This window comes from Astyanax mexicanus, chromosome 22 (assembly GCF_023375975.1).
Source record: "Astyanax mexicanus isolate ESR-SI-001 chromosome 22, AstMex3_surface, whole genome shotgun sequence".
Taxonomy (NCBI): domain Eukaryota; kingdom Metazoa; phylum Chordata; class Actinopteri; order Characiformes; family Acestrorhamphidae; genus Astyanax; species Astyanax mexicanus.
In genome coordinates, this window is record NC_064429.1 from 27,455,866 (window position 1) to 27,478,701 (window position 22,836).

The 22,836-nt window shown below is 39.7% G+C and overlaps 1 protein-coding gene across 1 annotated transcript in view; it reads left to right on the forward strand.

Moving 5' to 3' along the window:
* Nucleotides 1-22,836, forward strand: part of rxrab (retinoid x receptor, alpha b) — a 104,449-nt gene that overhangs the window by 58,590 nt on the left and 23,023 nt on the right. The window contains exons 3-6 of the mRNA XM_007243872.4: nt 2,657-2,901; nt 15,648-15,798; nt 16,794-16,973; nt 21,296-21,474. Of these exons, the coding sequence (XP_007243934.1) occupies nt 2,657-2,901; nt 15,648-15,798; nt 16,794-16,973; nt 21,296-21,474 (755 nt within the window). The remainder of the gene's footprint in view (nt 1-2,656; nt 2,902-15,647; nt 15,799-16,793; nt 16,974-21,295; nt 21,475-22,836) is intronic.

Genomic DNA, 22,836 nt, shown 5'->3' on the forward strand with positions numbered 1-22,836 from the left:
TTCCAACAAGACAATGACCCAAAACACACATCAAAAGTGGTAAAGGAATGGCTAAACCAGGCTAGAATTAAGGTTTTAGAATGGCCTTCCCAAAGTCCTGACTTAAACCCCATTGAGAACATGTGGACAGTGCTAAAGAAACGGGTTCATGCAAGAAAACCATCACATTTAGCTGAACTGCACCAATTCTGTCAAGAAGAGTGGTCAAACATTCGACCTGAAGCTTGCCAGGAGCTTGTGGATGGCTACCAAAAGCGCCTAGTTGCCGTGAAAATGGCCAAGGGACATGTAACCAAATACTAATGTTGCTGTATGTATATTTTTGACCCAGCAGATTTGGTGACATTTTCAGCAGACCCATAATAAATTTATGAAAGAACCAAATTTTATGACTGTTTTTTGTGACAAACATGTATGTGTTCCGATCACTCTATCACAGAAAAATAAGAGTTGTAGAACTTATTGAAAACTCAAGACAGCCATAACATTATGTTTTTTTACAAGTGTATGTAAACTTTTGACCACAACTGTATATGTTTTGTGTCTTGTTGGTCACTCTGTTACCGTTTATTGTTTCCACTGGAGCCAAAATGCAGCCAGACATACAACTTAAAAGTAGCAGAAGCATCTTCTATGCAAATTCCTGAATTTTCAGCTTCTGCTGAGAGCTGCTCAGCCACCAGATTCTATCGCTATCGCTACTGGGTTGCAAGATCCCTCTTAAAAAATCCACACTTAACTGTTTTTTTCCCCCCGCGAGACAGGTTTAAGCCTGACGAGAAATATTGTCATGTTTTAATCTCGCGAGATTTCGTGCCACAAGATTTCGTCACACCCATACTGGGGATCAATTCTCAGTCTGGGTGACTAGGCAGCACTATATTAATTAGAGTCCTTTGTCAAGACTCCTAACACTACATTGGCCCACCTCTGTAATAGGAATAACCTTGTAAGTCAATCTGGATAAGTTTGGGCAGCTTATTATGTACAGTACATATTATCATCAAAACATTCAGAGAATATAGAGAAAACATTGTGTGCAAGAAGACACAAGACTGACAGTCAGTACAGCTTGAGTTGAGTTCCAGTGAGTTTTTTATGAAATGGTAAAATATCTGACTTTCAACATCAGATATTATGAATATTCTATGCTCTATTGTGATTATGGGTCTTTGATATTTTAATACGCAATTATTTACTATTTATTTTATACTTTCCACAACCAGGTTTTATCTTTCAGTCGAATGTTTGTGCAGTTGCACACATCACACACGGCCTGCTAATGCTTTTTCTTCCTTCTTTTAAACAATATAACAATAAGGGGAGCGAACAGCTACTATAGCTATTATGAAGCTATACCATCTGGACATTGACCTCGTCCTTTCAGAGCAGTGTTTGTGCTTTACATACACTCTTTGAATGAGGAGAGGTAACATGTTTTCCTAACTTGGTTCTTTTCCTCGTTGCTAATGAGCAGCTGAGGAAATGTATTGGTTGAGGAGTCAACACCTGATTTATCAACGTGCTGCCTTTTTTTACTGAGGGAGCCGTGTGGTTTCATAACGCGGTACAAAATTCATGTTCCATCTGAAGTCCACTCTGTTATCAAATATCAGAAAATCAATAGGACCATGCTCTGTACAGTACATGTCGCATATATGAAGACAGATGGGCACAAACAGATTTGCACACACAAATATTCTTCTGCACACATCTCCCTGAGATAAGCTTTTCACTGCAGTTTTGAAGTAAAAACCTTTTCTTTATTGTAAATTAATACTGAATTCAATCAGACTATGAAGGAAAATATAAGGAAACATGTAGTAACTTAAAAGTGTTAAACAAACTAAAATTTAGAAGCATTTAGGAGCTCTTATCTGGGGTTGAGCTAAACTTAACTAAAGATAAACTTATCCTGTATAACAGAGGCAACTCTTCCTTTCCTGGGGGGGCGGTCCTGATGAAACCTAGGTCTATAAGCTGTATAAAACATGTTCTTTACGCAAAATCACTCTTACATAAGTACAAAAAGTAAAGAAATCTCACCAGCTCTATTCGTGACAATTTCCATTCATTTCAGAATGAACCGTTTAAGGGCTCTGTCCCTTTTATGCAAATAAGCTGTTGCTGGCCAAACCCCATGGTTATGCTAAGTGTTAACCACTCGTTAGTGGTAGCTTTAAACAGCTTGACAGTAGGTATAGATCCCTCCTTCAGACAAAGTCTGCTAACTAATTCTGCTTTGTACTGTCTGAACTTCTCAAACTTCAATGACCGAAATGAACAGTAAGAGTTTCCTTAATCGATCTAGCGGGTGGGGCTCTGGTGGGGGTTGATGGGTAAGTGGTGGATCTTGGTAGTTTTTTTTTTTATTATTGTGATGTCACAACAAAAGAGAGCAATCCAAATGGATCATAGAATATGATTCCTCAAGGAATATGATTCGTTTAACTAAATTACAGAAAATTAATAATCTGAATACAAAAAAAAAAAACATTTATGACAAGATACACTACAGAACTACACTATAATAGTTTCTGTCCCATTCTTAAAGATACCTGTTTCTTAGGAATATACTGTGTAAAGAGTGGTTTCTGTGTCTTGGTTGAAATTTTTCTAACTTTTCATCCTTCTCTCTCTCTCTTTCTTTTCTCAGATTCCTCAGGCCAGCTCTCGTCCTCTCCTCTCAGCTCTCCAACTGGTCATCGAGGCATGGGCCCTCACCCTCTGCACCCGTCCCTGCTCACACCGTCCTCTATGGGCTCCACCCCGGGTCACCTCCACTCACCCATCAACGGCCTGGCCTCGCCCTTTCCCGTCATCAGTTCCCCCATGGGTCATCCATCCATGACCGGACCCTCCTCCACCAGCATGGCCTTCGGACCCAGTCTCAGTCCACAGGTGAGCTGCTTTCTTCATATTTTAAAAGGACATACTGTTACTGTAACTGTTTACGTAGTTGCTTATGTGCTATGCGTATTACTGGAGGCAACCAGTAGAGGGCAGACCAGAGATCACTGCGGACCAGGTTTCCACGCTTTCTACTTCGACTTTTATAATAATAATAATCTCTTGTCAACTTTCTGAGGGGGACACATCATACGTATTAGGGTATTCCACGGTATTAGGGCAGTCCGTATTATTTTCTAAACTGAAAGCAGAAGCATTTCTGAGTGGAAAAGGGATATAATATTGTTTTTAATGGTAGCAGCCCTTCTAAGCCTAATATATTTATTTTAAAAACTGGGGTGTTGGGTCGCTTTTCGCGGAAGTTCTTCTGGCCACATCACGCGTCTTTAGGTACTTACGTCACATGTACAGCCTCTGAAAGAGGATCCGGCTCAGTTTTACTGAACGCGAGTGGCTGGTGGAGCAATGGGGACTTCAGAATGGGAAACTCGGGATCATTCGCTCTGAAAGGAGACCTCATCACACCCACCCAGTTTAAACTGATTCTTCCACACGTTAGGTGCAGTTACTCATTCTCACCAGAAAAATCCCTAAATCCCAAAACTTACCGATATTGGCTTTAATAGTGCTCATTGATTTTGTGTGTACTGTAGTATGCAAAAACCTAATGTTAATTTCTGAGTTTGGGCATCACTGTTCTATCAAGCATATTATTGGTATTAATTGAGGTTTAACAAATTAAACCTCAGTAAGTATCTCAGTTACTGGGATATACAGGGGTTGGACAGTGAAACTGAAACACCTGTCATTTTAGTGTGGGAGGTTTCATGGCTAAATTGGAGCAGCCTGGTGGCCAATCTTCATTAATTGCACATTGCACCAGTAAGTCTTTGTGATGTATCAAGAGCCACGGTATCCAGGGTAATGTCAGCATACCACCAAGAAGAACCAACCACATCCAACAGGATTAACTGTGGACGCTGTAAGAGGAAGCTGTCTGAAAGGGATGTTCGGGTGCTAACCCCGGATTGTCTCCAAAAAACATAAAACCACGGCTGCCCAAATCATGGCAGAATTCAATGTGCACCTCAACTCTCCTGTTTCCACCAGAACTGTCCGTCGGGAGAATAAATTATTTTGGTCTAAAACCAGGTGTTTCAGTTTCATTGTCCAATGCCTGTAGATGTTGGTTGCTAGGTAGGCATTGCTAGGTGGATTTGTGGTGTTTGTTGGCATGGTACAGTTGTTGGTTGTTGGTGTCCACAGACCTTTGGTGGCTAAAATGTTTAATGTCTAAATGATTATTTTCTCTATTTGCTCAATTTGGCAAAAATTCAAACACTGATTCTATTCTTATATAATAATTGCTCTTTTGGGTTAACTATTAAAAGTTTTAGAGAATCTGGAGAAAAACCTGTCTAAAACATTTAATTGTAGATGCTGGTGATCTTTGGGACCTCGGTTCTAAATGAGTTAATGTTTTTATGAAATAGTAAAATGTTTCACTTTCTACATCTGTTCTGTGTTCTATGTTGTGTTATGAATTAAATGTGGGTCTATAAGATTTATGAATCATTGCATTCTGTTTTTATTCACATTTATTTACATTTTACACAGCATCCCAACTTTTTGGAATCAGGGTCGTAGATTATGCACAGATCTGGAAGCTGGCCACTTGTGTCGTATTTGTCGTATTTCAAGCGTGGAAAGTGCGAGCGCTCGTAAAGTTCTGCGGTGTTACTGGATTAGTGTCAGAGCAGGCTTTGAATATGAGGCAGTTTTTTTTTTTTTTATGACACGTCGTACAAGATATATTGCAGTTTCCAAATGATGTAATTCCACTTTATTTATTGTATTATTATGGTCTTTGTTTGGTTTCCAGGAAACATTTACTTTGTGGAGCTCTGTGGCCAAACGCATACTGCGTTTTTATATATAGACAGCTAATATGAAGAGTAATCGTCTGCTGGGCTAATTGAGAGGCTGCTGGATGGAATAAGGGAATGAGAGAATCATATTTAAGCATTTTGCTGATGGCAGAATGAAGAATAAGCGCTGTCTAACAGCTTGTTTCGATTGTGTGTAATATATATGCGACCGGCCAAATGGCTGGAGCTCAGCTGGCAGTGGAAGGTTGCTCATGTTTTTGGGTAAAGCTCAGTTTCATAATGTCTCACAAATGTAATTGAGAACGTTCCACTCTTTCCTGGATCTTTTTTTGCTCAGTGGTATCCTGCTAGACTTTTGCTTTAGATTAGGTTTAGTTTAGCTTGGTGCTGGGGTTTGATTGAATGCATGTGTTTCATTCTGTTACACTGATATGATATGATATGCAGTTGTGTTGAACTTGGAGTATCGTATTACTACTTGGCCGACGCAAATAAGGCAGAAGAGGAGGAGGAGTAAAGGCGTGGTCCCAATCCCAGAATTAAGTTATAACATGCAGTGATTCCTCTGCACAAACTGGCACGGTTGCTTATTGTGGTTTTACATATGCATGTTCATATATAGATTATATAGATATATATAGAATATATATATATATATATATATATATATATATATATATATATTTATATATAACATGCAGTGATTCCTCTGCACAAACTGGCACTGTTGCTTATCGTGGTTTTACATCTACCTGTTCATATATAGATTATATAGATATATAGAATATATATATATATATATATATATATCAGTGATATATATATATATATCAGTGATGGTATAGTTAATTTACTGATTACTGATTACTCCTTTAAAAAGTAACTTAGTTACTTTATGGATTACCTGATTTTAAAAGTAAATAAGTTACTTTACAAGTTACTTTATTAGTTACTTTCAGCAGCTGCAGACACCACCTCCCGCCGCCTTAACATAAACATTATAACCAGTTTTGCCAATACTCCCTTTATTGGAAAATGCATTTTTAACAGCAACAATGTATCTCTTGACATTTAAACTATTTCCTGAAAAAAATAGTTTTTTATAAAAATAAAATACCATTTCTCTTGAATTAACTTAACATAAATATATTTTTTTATTTAAAAAATTGTCTTTCTTGATTTCACTTAACATAAATACTTGTTTTTATAAAAAAAAAATAAAAAAAATAAAGAAAGTATTTATTGACCTGACATTTAACACTGTAAAACTGAACATAGAACCTGTTGTTCTCTGCAGGGCAGCAAGGAGTGGTTTTATAAAACAAAACCGTGTATATGGTCTAGCCCAGGGGTCACATATATGCGGACTGTGGTCCGGGTCCGGACCCAGACGTTGTCCAATGCGGACCCAAACCAATAAACTACTGAGAAGGATTTAATTTTGACGGTGTTTATTTAAAGCACCGGAACTTTACGGTTCACGCGCACTGCGCCACAGTAAACTTGCAGACCAATCACGTGTGGTGTAAAATCTTCAAACGCTCTCCTCTGCCAATCAGATCTGTGCAGACCGCTGCCCTGGATAGTGAATTGGGACGCGGCTGGGAAAATCGCCTTTATAAAGAGATAGGGAGGCCGAGAACTGGCGGAAAAACAAGAACGGGTGGAAAATAAAGACACGCCGAGCGCGAGAGAGAGACAGGAGAGGAATGTAAAGGTGATGGGGAAGGAAGCGGTGTGTGTGTGTGTGTGTGTGTGTGTGTGTGAGTGAGGTGGAGAGAGAGAAAGTAACACACAGTGACATGGATAAGTAACTTTAATCTGATTACTGAATTGGAAATAGTAACGCGTTAGATTACTCGTTACTGAAAAAAAGGGTCAGATTAGAGTAATACATATATATATATATATATATATATATATATATATATATCATATCATATATAATATAATATCATGTATAATATGGCACAAGAAAAGAGTGAGTTACAGGGGTATGAAAAAGTTTGGGTATGATAATTTTCATGATGTTTCCTTTATAAAATTAGCAATCTCATTTAAATATGTAATATAGCAGACAAAACAGTGACATTTGAGAAATTAAAAGTTTATATAACAGCCTTGATTTCTGAAGAAACAATAAATACGCTAGTGGGCGTGTCAGTGCTTTTGTCCTTATCGTATAAATAAGTGTGAATATGAGGAATATAAGTTTTCTCTGGGTGTGTTAAAACATTTCCACTCCTCCTCTTTTCTGACACACACCACATTGTTGGTTGAGCTGTAGACTTTTAACAGCTCCCTCATTTCCCATCAGCCCCGGCTCTTCCCAGGCGCCCAGCGGCGGGCCTCCGCTAAGCTCTTTCAGCCAGGCAATAAAGCCCACAGTGCCAATGTGGCACTCTAAGCTCATAGGTGACACAGGCCAGCCACAGATCAAGCCCTCTGCTGGAGTTAATGACGACTGATGGTGAAAGAGGAGTGATGGAGCTTTCACTAAACCCCTCCCTCCACCCGAACTGCTAACTTTTTAACTATTAAATCCCAAACGGCAATATGCGGCGGTTTTAATATGCAGACCTGGAACCCCCTGGATTTAGTGGCCAATTTAGAGCTCTGTGAAAGGAAACCAGTGTGGTGAGCTGGGAAAAAAAAGCACCTCATTGTTTTCATACCAGTCTAAACGTGTCGGCGCTACGCTGCGCTAATGGTTTAGCTTTTTTTTTCCTGTCCTGTCCCTGGGAGGCCTGATCTTAATGAGGTAAAGGGTTTTCCGACAAACTTCCTTTTTTCTTTGTCTTTTTTTTTTTTTTTTTTTTAGTGTAACTGTGTAACAAGCAGTGCGTTATACGGTTAGCCTTGTTAGCATGAAATACGATACAGTACGATACAGTACAGGCAGTGATAAAGCTTCTCTCTTCACATCTGGCACAGGAGAACGCTGGTAGTATTTTATTTCATCTCCACCGGTTGCGCTCTGTAGGTTGCGTAGGCCTCAGTAGGAATGCGATACTACAAGTTCTACACAACTACATATGATATCATATCATATAGCTTCCATGCTGCAACACTGCTCGCTCGCTGTTGTGTATTGGCAACTTCGGGGGCGGAGTTAACGTTGGGGAATGAGCAGCAGGCGCAGTCACTGCACAGTCCAAATAGGAACATACTGGCTGAAGCACTGCTGACAAGAGCTTATATCCTTAATATCTGATGATACATCATGATCATTTTATCATTTATTGCTGAAAATATGATCCTTAATGGCACTTTAAACTAGTCAATACCTGATACATTAATATGTGCTTTGAATCAAAGTCACAGTCAGACATTTCCCCACTACCTTAAAGTCTCTACAAGTGTCCAGCTATTATAAAATAGTTCAGTAATGGGGATTGTCTTGTCAGTTACTTAAAACAACTAACCCTATATATGATTCGATCATGACATTTCTAAGCTTTTCAAAGTTTGCTTTTCCGATTCTTAAATTCAGAATCCAACACTCAAAAAAAAGACAGCAAATGGCTGTAAAGACAGTTATCACAGCAACCTACATCATTTTGTTTTCTGCATAACTTTTTTGTGAAACGTTTGGATGCAAACTTGGATGCCTACTGTCTACTTGCTATAGGATCCTGGAGCTGTCAAGTCTTGAAGTTCACTTCTTCAGTGCGTCTGCTCAATCTTCATTGTTCATCTGTTGGGGAAAGATAAATGTTTATACAACTTTTAAAGAAATATTTGGATCTATCACGATATACAGACGGTGTTTGGAGACTCTGAGTGGATCACATTCTATAGAAACACGCTCTGTTATGTCTAACATGTTTAACTATAGAACGTAATCCACTCCGAGCGGGCGGGCGGATGTCGGCACTTCAGAAGAAGTTCGTGTATGTATAAAGCTGTGGGCCGGAGAGAGTGTGTACAGTATATGTAATATGCATTTAAGCCTGTTAAAATAAGTCCAGCTGTCAGTGGCTGCGGGCCGAGAGAAAGCTCTGCTCAAATCTACTGTTCCTAAGATAATAGTTCCTCTGGGTTCTTTAAAAGAGCACTGCATTAGACATGAGTGTAAAAACTTCAAAGCTTCACGTCCGTTCATCAGCACCTCCATCCAGTAGCTGGAAATGGTACCTGTTTTCATTCGGCCGTCACAGACGCCCCAGTGTTTTCACATGGCTCCACTTCATAGGCGCGATAGCCGCGCCGCATTCTTCTCAGGAAGACATGTGCGAGGCTTTCTCATGCACCGTTTTCTCCCAGATACCACAGTCTCTTCATATAAAATGCATGAAGTGTTGAAGGCCTGTGAGAATAGGGAATATGTGTGCTTATTTTTTCATAAGAGAAGTGGAGGATGATGAATTACATAACGGTTCTTTAAATATCTAATATAAATGAATGAAATATCATAATTTGACATGATTCAGATAAATTATTCGTAATTTCCTCTAATATACTGTTTTGTACACTGAGTGGGTGCTATTAAAACGTTTCTAGTGCATTCTTTTGATTTTATACATCTGATTTTATACACTGTACCAGTCAAATATTGGACACACCTCAAATTCAGTGTTATTGCATTATTTTTTGTATTTTAACTGCATTGTAGATGAATACTAAAGACATCCAGACTATGAAGAAAAACATACGGAAATATTAGTGTTAAACAAACTAGAATAAGTTTTATATTTTGGTTCCTACATGGGACACACAAGCCCACACTTGAGTTTTCTCTTGCTCCCATAGGGTGTTGAGGACAGCATGAGCTGAAACATGTCCTCCTTAGAATAAAGAGATTTAAGTAGCAAAACTCTTGCTTCTCACTCAGTGTGGGCTTTCGTGTCCCATGTAGAATTTAACTTACAGTTAACAGCTGTGCTGAACTTTATAAAGAGTAAATTACTTACTGAATTTCTTGTCTCTTAATGTGTTTCAGAGCATCAGTTGTAAAGTTGTGAAGAGGTAGAGTTACAGGTATACAGTGAATAGCCCTATTTGAGTAATGTTAATCCATATTATAGCAAGAACTACTCAACTAAGTAAAGAAAATATATGACTTTAAAAGTATCATCAAGTGCAGTTCCAAAGACCATTTAATATGTTATGGTGAAACTGGCACTCATCAGGAGGACCCCAGGAAAGAAAAGCAAGAGTTTCTTCTGTTGTACAGGAGAAGTTTATCAGCCTCAAAAGCCACAAGTTTTTTAAGTTACCTCATGATTCATTATGTGTTCCTTCATTGTCCGGATGACTCCAGTATTCATTTACAATGTTTTTTGACTAATAATGTAAACTATGTATCTCCAATATGGCAAATTAATAGGGGAAGCTTTATATTCAATGGAGAGTTTTGGAACATTTCTATTGGTCCATTCATAATGAATATTTAGACACAATGTATTCATATTATGTCAAAAAGTTTAAAACAGTCATTCAGGTCAAGACCCTTTAATGTCCCCCTGTCCACTCATCTAAATGTGGTGTCGGACTGTCCCCACTATTGGCATTAAGACAAATCGAAGGCAGATTGAGTTGCAGGTTTACTCAAAATAGGCAGAGGGGATGTAGTGTGCGTGCTGTTTATGTAAGTGTGTGTGTGTGTGTGTGTGTGTGTGTGTGTGCCCACCTAGCGGATAGTAAGAAACAGATTGGGCAGGTCAAAAGGATTGAAAGGGACTAAGGCAGGCAAACAGGTAATTCATAACAGCTGTTTATATACATTACTGTAATTATGCAGGTATTTGTGTGTGTGTATTAATGTATTTGTATATACTGCACTTTATATAGCCTATTAGTTAATATATTTAATAAGGTTATATTTACATTTAGGAGGTAGGAGTATCTGCACCTGCAGGGGAAATTGATTCTTGTTTTATTGTATTATATGTTATTATAATAGCAGTGTTTCTCTGTGGGTGTGTGCAGTGATATATACATTACAGTTTAAATAGGTGCTGACAGTAGTCTAGAGTCTCTGCCACAGAGTGAAGGATGACTGAGGAACAGAGGGAGGGAGTGAACGAGTGAGTGAAGGAGTTGTGAATGCCATTTCACATACAAACCCACATATGAAAATGCCAGGATAATCGTGATATCGTCTATTGTGTTCATTTGTATGTTTGTTCACATATATAACACTGAATAGTATTCAAGCCAGTCATGTTTCAATAACTGTGACTCCATACACACAGTGTGGACTAAAGTAGGTGAAAAAATAAGTTCTCTAACCTATTTAAATAAATTATTAATTAATTTTGTTGTAACGATGGCGCAGACGGGAGGCGGACGTAAAAGCGGGTAAGACAGACGAATGTATTAAATAACAAATAAACAAACAAACAAATAAGGTATAAATGAGAAAATAATAAAAACATAAACAAACAGGGAAACAAACCAAGAACTAAATCTAGACAGATAATAACTAAACAGGGCTGGGGATATATACAGGGATAAATACGTAAATAATATACAAAATAAACAAAGAAACAAACAGGAATTAAACGTGACTAGAAATGACGTGACTGACAAAAAACAAGAGCGAGTAAATAAGAAACGTGGAGAAAGCAATAACGTGACGTGACAGACAACTGGGGAAGGTGCAAAGTCCGACCGCAAACATAGACTAACAGGTACTATTTATACTAACATGAAACAATGAACACCTGGGGAAAGGGCAGAGCTACAAATTAAAGACACGTGGCGGAAAATTACAGGAGAAACACAGGGGAACAGAGCGAGGCCGTGACAGTTGTCTTTAAAAAGTGTATAATTGCTTTTATATGCATTTCTGTTATCATTATTTTAGTGCCATTTAATAGTCTTAAAATTACAAATAGATTGTGTATCGCAATAATTTCTGGGACAATATATCGTCTACAAAAAAATCTTATCGTGACAGGCCTAGTCCAAACATTACTGTTTTCCCACTATGAGGAATTGTCCTTAAAATGACTTAGTCTTTTTACACGTGGCTTTACTCAGACATTACCCAGACTTTGCACTCAGGTGCTGGCAGGATAAAGTCCAGGTAATGCTCATTTATGTTCACAGAGAGGGCCTACAGCTTCTGTAGGTAATGTCCAGATGAGATCTAGCTTTCTGTGCGAGTATGAAAGGGACTTATCTGAAAACATTTAAGTGATGAAGCAAATAAGAGAGTATGGGAGTGAAGGAGTGAACACATCAGAATGTAGTGATTAAGTGAGAGAGTGTGGAAGCTTGGAAGTGAAGAGTGAGTTAATGAGAGAGTGAATGAGCAAGTGAGAGAGTGTGGGAGTGAAAGGCTAAGTGCTGGAGTAAGAGGATGATTGGATAAGTTTGTAAGCAAGTTAGTTAATAGAGTGATTTTGAAAGGGACTTAGTGAAGGAGTGATTGTTGATGACAGAATCACTACCATCACATGGGTAAAGGAGTGAATGAGGGAGTGAGTGAAAGGGTGAATAAGTGAGTGAGTGAAGGACTGAATGAGGGAGTAAGTGTAGGAGTGAATAAGTGAGTAAATGAGGGAAGTAGTAAATGAGTGAATGAAGGAGTGAATGAGAGAGTAAGTGATTGAGTGAATGAGTGAGTGAGGAAAGTGGCAAATGAGGGAGTAAGTAAAGGAGTGAATGAGTAAGGGAGTGAGTGAAGGAGTGAATGAGGGGGTAAGTGAAGGAGTGAAGGAGTAAGGGAGTGAGTGAAGGAGTGAATAAGGGGGTAAGTGAAGGAGTGAATGAAGAAGTGAGAGGAAGGATTGAAAGAAAGAGTATATAAGGGATGAGTAATGAGTAGGTAAAGGAGTGAATGAATGGTTGAGTGTAGGAGGACGGAAAAGAGGGAGGGAGTAAAAGAGTAAGTGAAGGAGTGAATGAGTAAGTGAGTAAGTGAAGGAGAGAATGAGTAAGTGAGTAAGTGAAGGAGTAAATGAGGGAGTAATTAAAGGAGTAAATGTGTAAGTGAAGAAGTGAATGAGTAAGTGAAGGAGTGAATGAGGGAGTAATTAAAGGAGTAAATGTGTAAGTGAAGAAGTGAATGAGTGAGTAAGTGAAGGAGTGAAAAAGTGAGTAAGTGAAGGAGTAAATAAGTAAGTTAGTAAATGAAGGAGAGAAAGAGGGAGTAAGTGAAGAAATGAGTAAATAAAGGAGTAAATAAGGAAGTGAGTGAGTGAATGAGTGAGTAAGTAGGGCAGTGAATGATGGAGGGAGTAAAAGAGTGAATATGGAAGAGAAGGAGGGAAAAAGTGAAGGAATGAATGAGGGAGTAAGTGAAGGAGTGAGTGAGTGAACGAGAGAGTGAGTAAGTGAGTCAATAAAGTGTAAGTGAAGTAAACTAGTGAGTACCAAAGTAATAAAAACAGAATCTCCACCATCTCCAAACTGAGATTAAGAAAGGAGGAGAATTGTATGAGTTTAAATGAGGGGGTGAACGAGTGAGGGAGTAAGTAAGCAAGGGAGTGAGCGGAGGAGTGAGGGAGTGAGTGGAGGAGTGAGTGAGTGAGTGAGTAAAGAAGTAAATTAGTGAGAGTCAGAGAGAGAGAGAGTTAGGGAAGGGGATAATGTAAATGCAGCATGTGTTTATTATTTAACAGTTTACTGATTCAGAACAGATAAGGCTTGTGTGCAACAAGCTGCAACACTTTCAATCCTTCTTCTGTTTCCCTGAGTTTGTGTTTCATCACCAGGATTGATTCTCCTTTATAAAACAGAGCGTGTGTTAGAGGTCAGATCAGCAGGACAGATTTCCAGGGAATCTGTTGCTTTTTATTTCAGTTTTTAACAAAAAGGCTTTGTTGGCTGTGTGCGTTTGGATTTCTGTGAAAAGGAAACAGAAAGAAGTGTCTTTTTTTTTTGGAGCTTTTGAGTGTTTCCAGTACATGTGTGTATGTGTGTGTGTGCGTGTGTGTGTGTGTGTGTGTGTAAGATGTCCTTTCCCAGGTGCCCACATGGCTTCATCTGTCAGTGGTGGTCATGCACGGCTGGGCCTCTGGGCCGTTGGAGATGAATGGTGTGTGGAGGCTGCAGACACTTTCAACAGCTAGCTTCATGTGGTGGTGCGAGTGTTTAGACTTAGGAAATTAGACGCAGCTCCTGACAGCCAGGGTGTATTATTTTATCGCTACACACTGCCTCGGCCTGTACTGAGCCTTGAATTGTGATGTTTTAGGGAGAAAAAGTGTTAACAGTAATGTAAGTTGATGTAACTGGGTGGTATTCCTCCTCATTTTTTACAGTTTCTATTGATACATTCACACAATGGAAAAGGTAGTTGGTTACTTTAGGAAGGTTTAAGAAGTTATGGGATAGAAGTATGAGTGCTAATTACAGTCCATTTAATAGGTGGCGTTCCGTTTAGGCGGTAAAGTCGATTCACTACTTGGAAGCACTGTATGAAAATCTATACAGATTAATAAACGCATGAATGCAGCCTGTGTTGTAATTGACCTAATATCCTGGCAACAGCATAAAAAACACAAAACACTTTTGACAGTATTTAAACTGGGTTTCCTCAGCGCTTTATAGTTAGGGCGGCCGCCTTCACAACAAATGATTCTTCTTCTTCTAAGTATCACATTTATCTTTGAGCACAGATCTGCACACTTTTGGTATTTTAATCTCAGTGTTATCACAAGGTAGAGTCATCTGGAATAGTTTTCTTCTTGTATTGAAGGAGTTCCTGGAGGTGCTGAACAATAGTTGGCTATTGTCCAGCTCAATGCTTTTTTTGTTTGCTGTGAAATTTCATATGTGTCCCCTAAAGGCATCATTCCATATTTTTTTTTCTCCATTAATTTTAAAATGTCTAGTTGTGGTCTCTAGTATGAATGAATGCCAAGTAAGCCGTTTTTTTTTCTTGTGGAAAAAAGTGCAACAGTGTTTCTCTATAGCCCTGAATTAGAGGTCTCTGAAGAAAGACAGGATTCCGGCTCTTGCTCATGAATATTCATGAACATTCTGCCCGTTGTGGCTCTCTCCACAGAATTGACACAGTTTCTTTCAGCTAAACTAATGCTACTAACTCTTGGTGATTTGGTACTTGGGCATTTTCACCACATTGAAGCCCCAGAGTCCGCTTTATATCATAAAATCAGATATGAATGACGCCCGCTTTGTTCTGTTGAGTTATGCTATCATGTCAAACCATGCTTCCCTAGTCTGTGTTAAGGTCTCAGTAAAATGCAGAATCAACCGGAGATCCAATTAAAACCAATAGTTACTCACACAAAATAGCTAACGCTAACTCGCTGGTGTAAACAAAGCTGTAAGCTCTTCAGCTAATGAGACAGTGTCGGCTCTGCTGCAGCCTTGGTTAAGCACTACCTGTGGGCGTTCACGAGCCACGAGTTGACGTAGACACAATGCTTTTTCTGATCAGCTTGTATTTCGGAGAATTTTCTTTTACTAGCTACTGCAGACAATGACGGTTAAATAACAGTTTCATATGCAGCATCATATACAACTCAGAGAGACCCACAGTATCTCACAAAGAACAAGTAAAAGTGGATTTTAGCAGTAGGAGAGATTTAATTCTTTTTTTCATGTCTTTTTCATGTCTTTAATATTAATCTACAATGTAGAAAATAAAATAAATTAATTAAATTAAAAAAATATTGAACGAGAAGGTGTGTCCAAACTTTTGACTGATGCTGTATATTTAAAACTAATATTGTAAGCCAGGTTCGTATATGCAAACATTAGCCATCAAAGACCAGAACCAGTTTGGGGATTACAGTGTGTATTTTTCTACCCGAGTGTAAATGGGTGTTTGGCCTCTGTTGGGCCTCACTGCATAAACAAAGGTGTGAATCTGGCACATGGATTTGTGACTGTGGTGTGTGTGTGTGTGTGTATTTGTGTGTGTTACAGCTCAGCTCCCCCATGATTTCAGTCAGCAGCCCAGAAGACATAAAACCTCCTCTGGGTCTGAACGGGGTCATGAAGGTTCCTGCCCAACCAACCGGCACCTCGCTGTCTTTCACCAAACACATCTGCGCCATCTGCGGTGACCGCTCCTCAGGTGCGATACACACCACGCTTACACACACACACACACACACACATACACAGTTGTGGGTTTAGGAAGTTAGAAAGCAGTGAATGATAAAACCATTCAGAAATAGCGTAAAGCTTGAGTAAAATGGCAGTGTAAAAGCAACATTAGTTTAGCAATACATTAAATTCATACAGGTTTACTATGTGAGAACAAGTATTTCTTAAAAATGTTGGTGTCAGAAGTGTGTTGATTTGTTGTAGCTGACTAGAGGTGTACTCACACTAGGCACAGTTCTACCCCCTCCCTACCCCCCCCCTCGTTGGCCTGCACTCACATTGCGTTTAAACAATCCGTGCCCACGCATGCTTACATCATTACTTACTGCTCAGTGGGATTGCTGGTTTTGTGCCAAATTTAAGACCCCCGCCATGAAAAGCACCCTCTCTCGGGAGCACGTCTAATTGATAAAAGCGGAGATAATCCACATTAACTTATTTAGAAACAAACGCCAAAAGTCACGCTTATTGTAGTAATGGTTACATACATATCAATATAGTGCACACTCCCGAGAGGGGGCTTTTGCTTTTCTTGACGGCGGTGCTGAATTTGACACAACACCGGCATGTTTGTTTACAGGAACGTTGCATCACTGTTATCATTTGAGTCCATGCTCGGGCATAGTTAGCGCTGACACTGCATGCGTACCGTGCTCAAGTCTAAGTGTACCAGGCACGGTTCTGAGAGATCACACCAGTCAATCAAGCCTTACTTTGGGAGATAATGGCACAGGTTGCAAAGAGTGTTGAGTGTTGAGGAGTTCCAATTAACTTCCATCCACCACCTTCCACAGAAGAGGAGCTGCGTCTGTGGTTGAAGGAGATACATTTAAAAACCTCCACCCAAACCTTACAGCTGTGACATTTTGGCGATGCTCAATTATTGATCATCTAATGTCTAATAATAATTAAAAGTGTCTGCTGTAGGAAAGATTGATAAAGGCTCTCTATTGGCTGTTGCAGGTAAACACTATGGGGTTTACAGCTGCGAGGGCTGCAAAGGCTTCTTCAAGCGGACGGTGAGGAAAGACCTGATCTACACCTGCAGAGACAACAAGGACTGTCTAATCGACAAGCGCCAGCGCAACCGCTGCCAGTACTGCCGCTACCAGAAATGTCTGGCCACGGGCATGAAGAGAGAAGGTGATTTTTTATGTGTTTATTTATTTATATACTGAGCTGCTATTGCTGAACCATATGGCTTCAGTATATATACAGCTCTGGAAAAATATAAGAGATCACTTCAGTTTCTGAATCAGTTTCTCTGATTTTGCTGTTTATAGGTATATGTTTGAATAAAATGAACATTGTTGTTTTATTCTATAAACTACAGACAACATTTCACCCAAATTCCAAATAAAAATATTGCCATTTAAATCATTTATTTGCAGAAAATGAGAAATGACTGAAATAACAAAAAATGCAGATGCAGAGCTTTCAGATCTCAGATATTCATTTTTTAAATTCATAAAAGTTTAAGAGTTCATAAATCAATATTTGGTGGAATATCTGTTTTTTAATCAGTTTTCATGCATCTTGGCATGTTCTCCTCCACCAGTCTTACACACTGCTTTTGGATAACTTTATGCCACTCCAGCAGTTCAGCTGGTTGGTTTGATGGCTTGTGATCATCCATCTTCCTCTTGATTATACTCCAGAGGTTTTCAATTTGGTAAAATCAAAGAAACTCATCACTTTCAAGTAGTCTCTTATTTATTTTCCAGAGCTTTATATCAGTAGTGGTATATTTCAAGGCTTATATTAACTTTATTAATAATTTCAATGCTTTTTGGGCCTTACTGTGCAGTTCTACCAACGCTCAACCTCAGTTTGACAGGCCTTCAGATCATGCTGTGCTGAGCTTGTGATTGAAAAGGGAAGCGTTTCAATTTTATGATATCTAGACTATCCAGGCTTGTGTTGTTCATCACGTAGATACACGGCGGAATTTAAGAGAAAGATCAATACCCGGTCCGACGGACAGACAGAACAAAAAGCCACTGAGGTCTTCATTTCAAACCGTGGGGCTTCTTTCTGAAAGTGAATGAAAACTGACACTCTACTGAGACATTGGACAAACAGTGGAAAAAAGAAGCCATAAAAAGCCTTTAACACTCAGTCTTAGTGCAGAGAGAGAGTGAAATGATCCAAAAACTGAGGTACACTGCATTCTTATTTTCCACCTGGTCCAGGCCAGCCACTGCAGACACACATACAGTACATGCACAGATTATTTTTATACCTTTTTATTTATACACCTATTATCCAATTTAGGAGCTCCACTGATCAATGAGATAGGATCACATATGTAACCTGTATCCCTGTATACTTATATACTATATTATATACCATTATATACTATTATCCTCATGTTCCTTAATGGCCAGGACTCCAGTGGTTTAGACACAGCAGTGCTGCTGGAGTTTTTAAACGCTGTTCATTCTCACTGTCCACACTCTTACCTAGCTGCTCTACCTTGTAGATAAAGTAAAGTCAGAAACAGAAGCTCTAAATCTGAATGCAGGCCACAAAAAATTGTTTTGAAAAATGAAGTGTAATGGGATGAAGTGCTACAAACTAGATATTTGCTTAAATTTTTGCAACAGGAGAGGAATAAAGTTAGCCTAAAGCAGTGTGTAAGACTGGTGGAGGAGAACATGCCAAGATGCACAAAAACTGTGATTAAAAAACAGGGTTATTCCACCAAATATTGATTTCTGAACTCTTAAAACTTTATGAATATAAACTTTTTTTTTTGTTATTTCAGCCATTTCTTATTTTCTGCAGATAAATGCTCTAAATGACAATATTTTTTTTTTGGAATTTGGGAGAAATGTTGTTCGTAGTTTATAGAATAAAACAACAATATTTATTTTACTGAAACATATACCTATAAATAGCAAAATCACAGAAACTGATTCACAAACTGAAGAGTTCTTTTAATTTTTTCCTGAGCTGTATGTATATGTATGTATATATACACACACACACACACACAGACTTCACTGACCCTTTCTTTGCAGGGCAGAACTGTCAAACTAATCAACTGGGCTGAAAGTAGAAAGGACAGTTTTATTGTCCATTACACCGCCTTTATTGGCAAAATGGAGGCCTGTTCAATTTACTGAATCATATTTGTATTGGCTTGTGGCCAAATAATATATAGTCTTGCAAACCACGCGGAGAAGTTGAGCTTGACCTCCTGAACTCGTGTAATTATGATGGCAGCGTTGGTTTTAGCTCACTCTCTCTCTCTCTCCTCTCGCTCGCTCGCTCGCTCACTCATGTCTGTGAATAATGTACTCTATTCCATTAAAAACAGACTGTGCCGTTGCTGTGGAAATGTATAGCCAAGGAGCAAAGTGAAAGCAGCTGTGTGTGTGTGTGTGTAAATGTTTGAGTGTGTGTGTGTGCACATGCTTGTGTGTGTGTGTTTATGTGGTTTCTGTATTAGTGGAATTATTACACACACATATAAATATATATATTTGGTGTTTGTATGTATGGATTTGATTGCTTGACTATATGTATCGTATATACAGTACGTACTGTACGTGATTATGTTTATAAATGTGTCTGCGATTGCATGCTTTTCTGTAGTTCTGTAGAGGAATGACTCATCCGCCAGTCATTTAAGCAAACATTATTACTCCTCCTTGATTCTACATCCGTCATTAGTTCTTTTCAACTCCACTGATCATATAGAAGCAAAGCACTTTAACTGCATACTGTATCATCCTCCTGCTTTCATCCTGTTCTGTAATGGACAGGACCCCACAGGATAGACCACCATAGAGCAGCTATAATTATTTGGGTGGTGGGTCGTTCATTCTCAGCACTGCAGTGACTGACTGTACTGGCTTGGCGATGGTACGAGTGGATCAGGTGCAGCAGTGCTGCTGGTGTTTTTAAACACCTCAGTGTCACTGTTAGAATGAAAATAGTCCACCAACAGTGTCCTGTGGGCAGCATCCTGTTGGAATCATTCTGTAGGCAGCATCCTGTTGACAAGGTCCTGTCAGCAGTGTCCTGTTCGCAGCGTCCTGTGGGCAGCGTCTTTTGGGCAGCGTCCTATAGGCAGTATCCTCTGTGGGCAGCGGCCTGTTGGCAAGGTCCTCTGGGCAGCATCCTGTTGACAAGATCCTGTGGGCAGCCTCCTGTAGGCAGCATCAAGCGGGCAACATTCTGATGGACATAATCTTGTTGGCAAGGTCCTCTAGGTAGCATCCTCTGGGCAGTGTCCTGTAGGCAGCGGCCTCTGGGCAGCATCCTGTGGGCAGCATTCTGTTGGCATTGTTCTGTAGGCAGCATCATGTTAGCAGCTTCCTGTGGGCAGTGTTCTGTAGGCAGTACCCTCTGGGCAGCCTCTTGTAGGCAGCATACTTTTGGCAAGGTCCTGTTCGCAGCGTCCTGCGGGCAGCATCCTGTTGGCAGCATCCTGTTGGCAGCATCCTGCAAGCAACATCCTCTGAGCAGAATCCTGTTTGCAGCATCCTTTGGTCATTGTTCTGTTGGCATCATTCTGTAGGCTGTATTCTGTTGGCAGCATCCTGTAGGCAGCATCCTGTAGGCAGCATCCTGTGCGCAACATTTTGATGTGCAGCATCAGATGTGCAGCATCCTGCGGGCAACATCCTGTTGGCAGTATCCTGTTGGTAAGGCAGCGTCATGTGGGCACTATCTTGTTGACAAGGTCCTTTGGGCAGCATCCTGTAGGCTGTGTCCTGTTGGCAGTGTCCTGTGGGCAGCATCCTGTTGGCAGCATCCTGCAAGCAACATCCTCTGAGTAGCATCCTGTAGGCAGCATCCTGTGGTCAGCTTCCTCTGGGCAGCGTTCTGTAGGCAATGTCCTATTGGCAGTGTCCTGTGGGCAGCATCCTGCAGGCAACATTCTCTGAGCAGCATCCTGTAGGCAGCATCCTATAGGCAGCTTTTTTGCCGGCAGCGTCTTGGTGGCAAAGTCCTATAGGCAGCGTTCTGTGGAAAAAGTCCTCCGGGCAGAGTCCTGTAGACAGCGTCCTGTTGGCAGCGTCCTGTGGGAAACATCCCGTTGACAGTGTCCTGTTGGCATCCTGAGTGATCCACCACCCATATAATATCTGCTCTCTGGTAGTCCTGTAGGGTCCTGTCTACAGCAGAGTGCTCCTATATGATCAGCGGTGCTGAAGAAATAAATAATAGGTGTAGAAACCGAGAGGTGGTCATAATGTTACGCTTTTTGAGTTTGTATATATAGAACTGATTGGGTCTCATATACAGTACATGATTGTGTTTATATATTGTGTGGGTGTGTTTTCTTTTGTGCTTTTCTAGGTATTAGTGGAATTACACACACATATACATATATACATATTTGGTGTTTGCATGTATGGATTTGATTGCATGTCTGCATGTATTATATACAGTACGTGATTATGTTTATATGTGCGTCAAAAATATGTAAATATACGTGTATGTATCTCCAGCTGTTCAGGAGGAGAGGCAGCGGGCGAAAGAGAGGAGCGAGGCTGAGCTGGAGCTGGCCGGCTCCAGTGAGGACATGCCGGTGGAGAAGATTCTGGATGCTGAGCTGGCAGTGGAGCCCAAAACAGAAACCTATGTGGAGGGCAGCCCCGGTGCTCCAGCCAACTCTGGAAGCCTCTCTGTAAGCCTCTGTTGTTCTCTCTCGCTCTTTAGTGCTGTTTAGCTTGAGATAGATGTACACTGACATGCCAAAAATCCTGTTTCCCATGACTTTCGTCACATCCGATTAAAACATACTAAAGAAATGCTGACGGTCAAATGCCGCTGATCACGATCATTATCATCCACTGCACTGTCCACAGTGGGGGGTAATGCCTTCTATGACGTACAGTATTACCTCTACACATGTGATACTGTGGATCGAGAAATGTAAAATGCTTCCTCAACTTATGTAAAAAAATGTAAAGTCTCATGCATCTGGCATCTACTATTGCCTTGCCATGAGCACACTGGCCAGTGTTCAGCCTCACTAACAAGATAACACCTTACAATTTATACAGGTATGGGCAATACCAATCCATCCCCTAAGGCAACACTTCATGGTCCGTTTGATTTTACGAGTGAAAGTAAAAAACCCCTGGAATATAATGAAGAGGAAGTTGGATGATCATACGCCATCAAACGAAGCTGAACTGCTTAAATGCTTTTATGCTTAAATGCTTAACTGCTTTAAACTGCTTTTATGTCTAGCATAAAGTTATCCAAAAGCAGTGTGTAAGACTGGTGGAGGAGAACATGATGCCAATATGCATGAAAACTTTGATTAAAAACCAAGGTTATTATTCCACCAAATATTAATTTCTGAACTCTTAAAACTCTATGAATATGAACTTGTTTTCTCTGCATTATTTGAGGTCTGAAAGCTCTGCATCTTTTTTTTTGTTATTTCTGCCATTTCTAATTTTCTGCAAATAAATGCTTTAAATGACAATATTTTTATTTGGAATTTGGGAGAAATGTTGTCTGTAGTTTAAAGAATAAAACAACAATGTTCATTTTACTCAAACATAAACCTATAAATAGCAAAATCATGGAAACTGATTCAAAAACTAAAGTGAACTTTTCATTTTTTCCAGAGCTGTATATACCAAAAAGGTTAAATCTGCTGGTTCCTTTACTCCTCTCATTAAAGCAGCATTATGAAATTATTTTATTTCTACTCCTGGACTCCCTCTACAGAAGGGGAGGGTAATTTGCACTTTGATCCACTACTAAAGCTTTAAACATGCATTTCTGGACAAGCTGAGAGATGCAGAACTATTACAGAAAGTGAATAACCATGTGCACTGAGGCAGTATAGTAATAAAGTATTAATAGTACTAATAGTATAGTACTGCATAGTGTTAGCCCACCATGATAATGATAGAGAAACTAATCTTCTTGCTACAGCCAGGGGAGCATCACAATAATTAGGTTTTAAGCTGTTATTTTAAGTAAAACTGTTGCATAATGTCTTTTATATGCAAAATTATTAAAGCTTAAA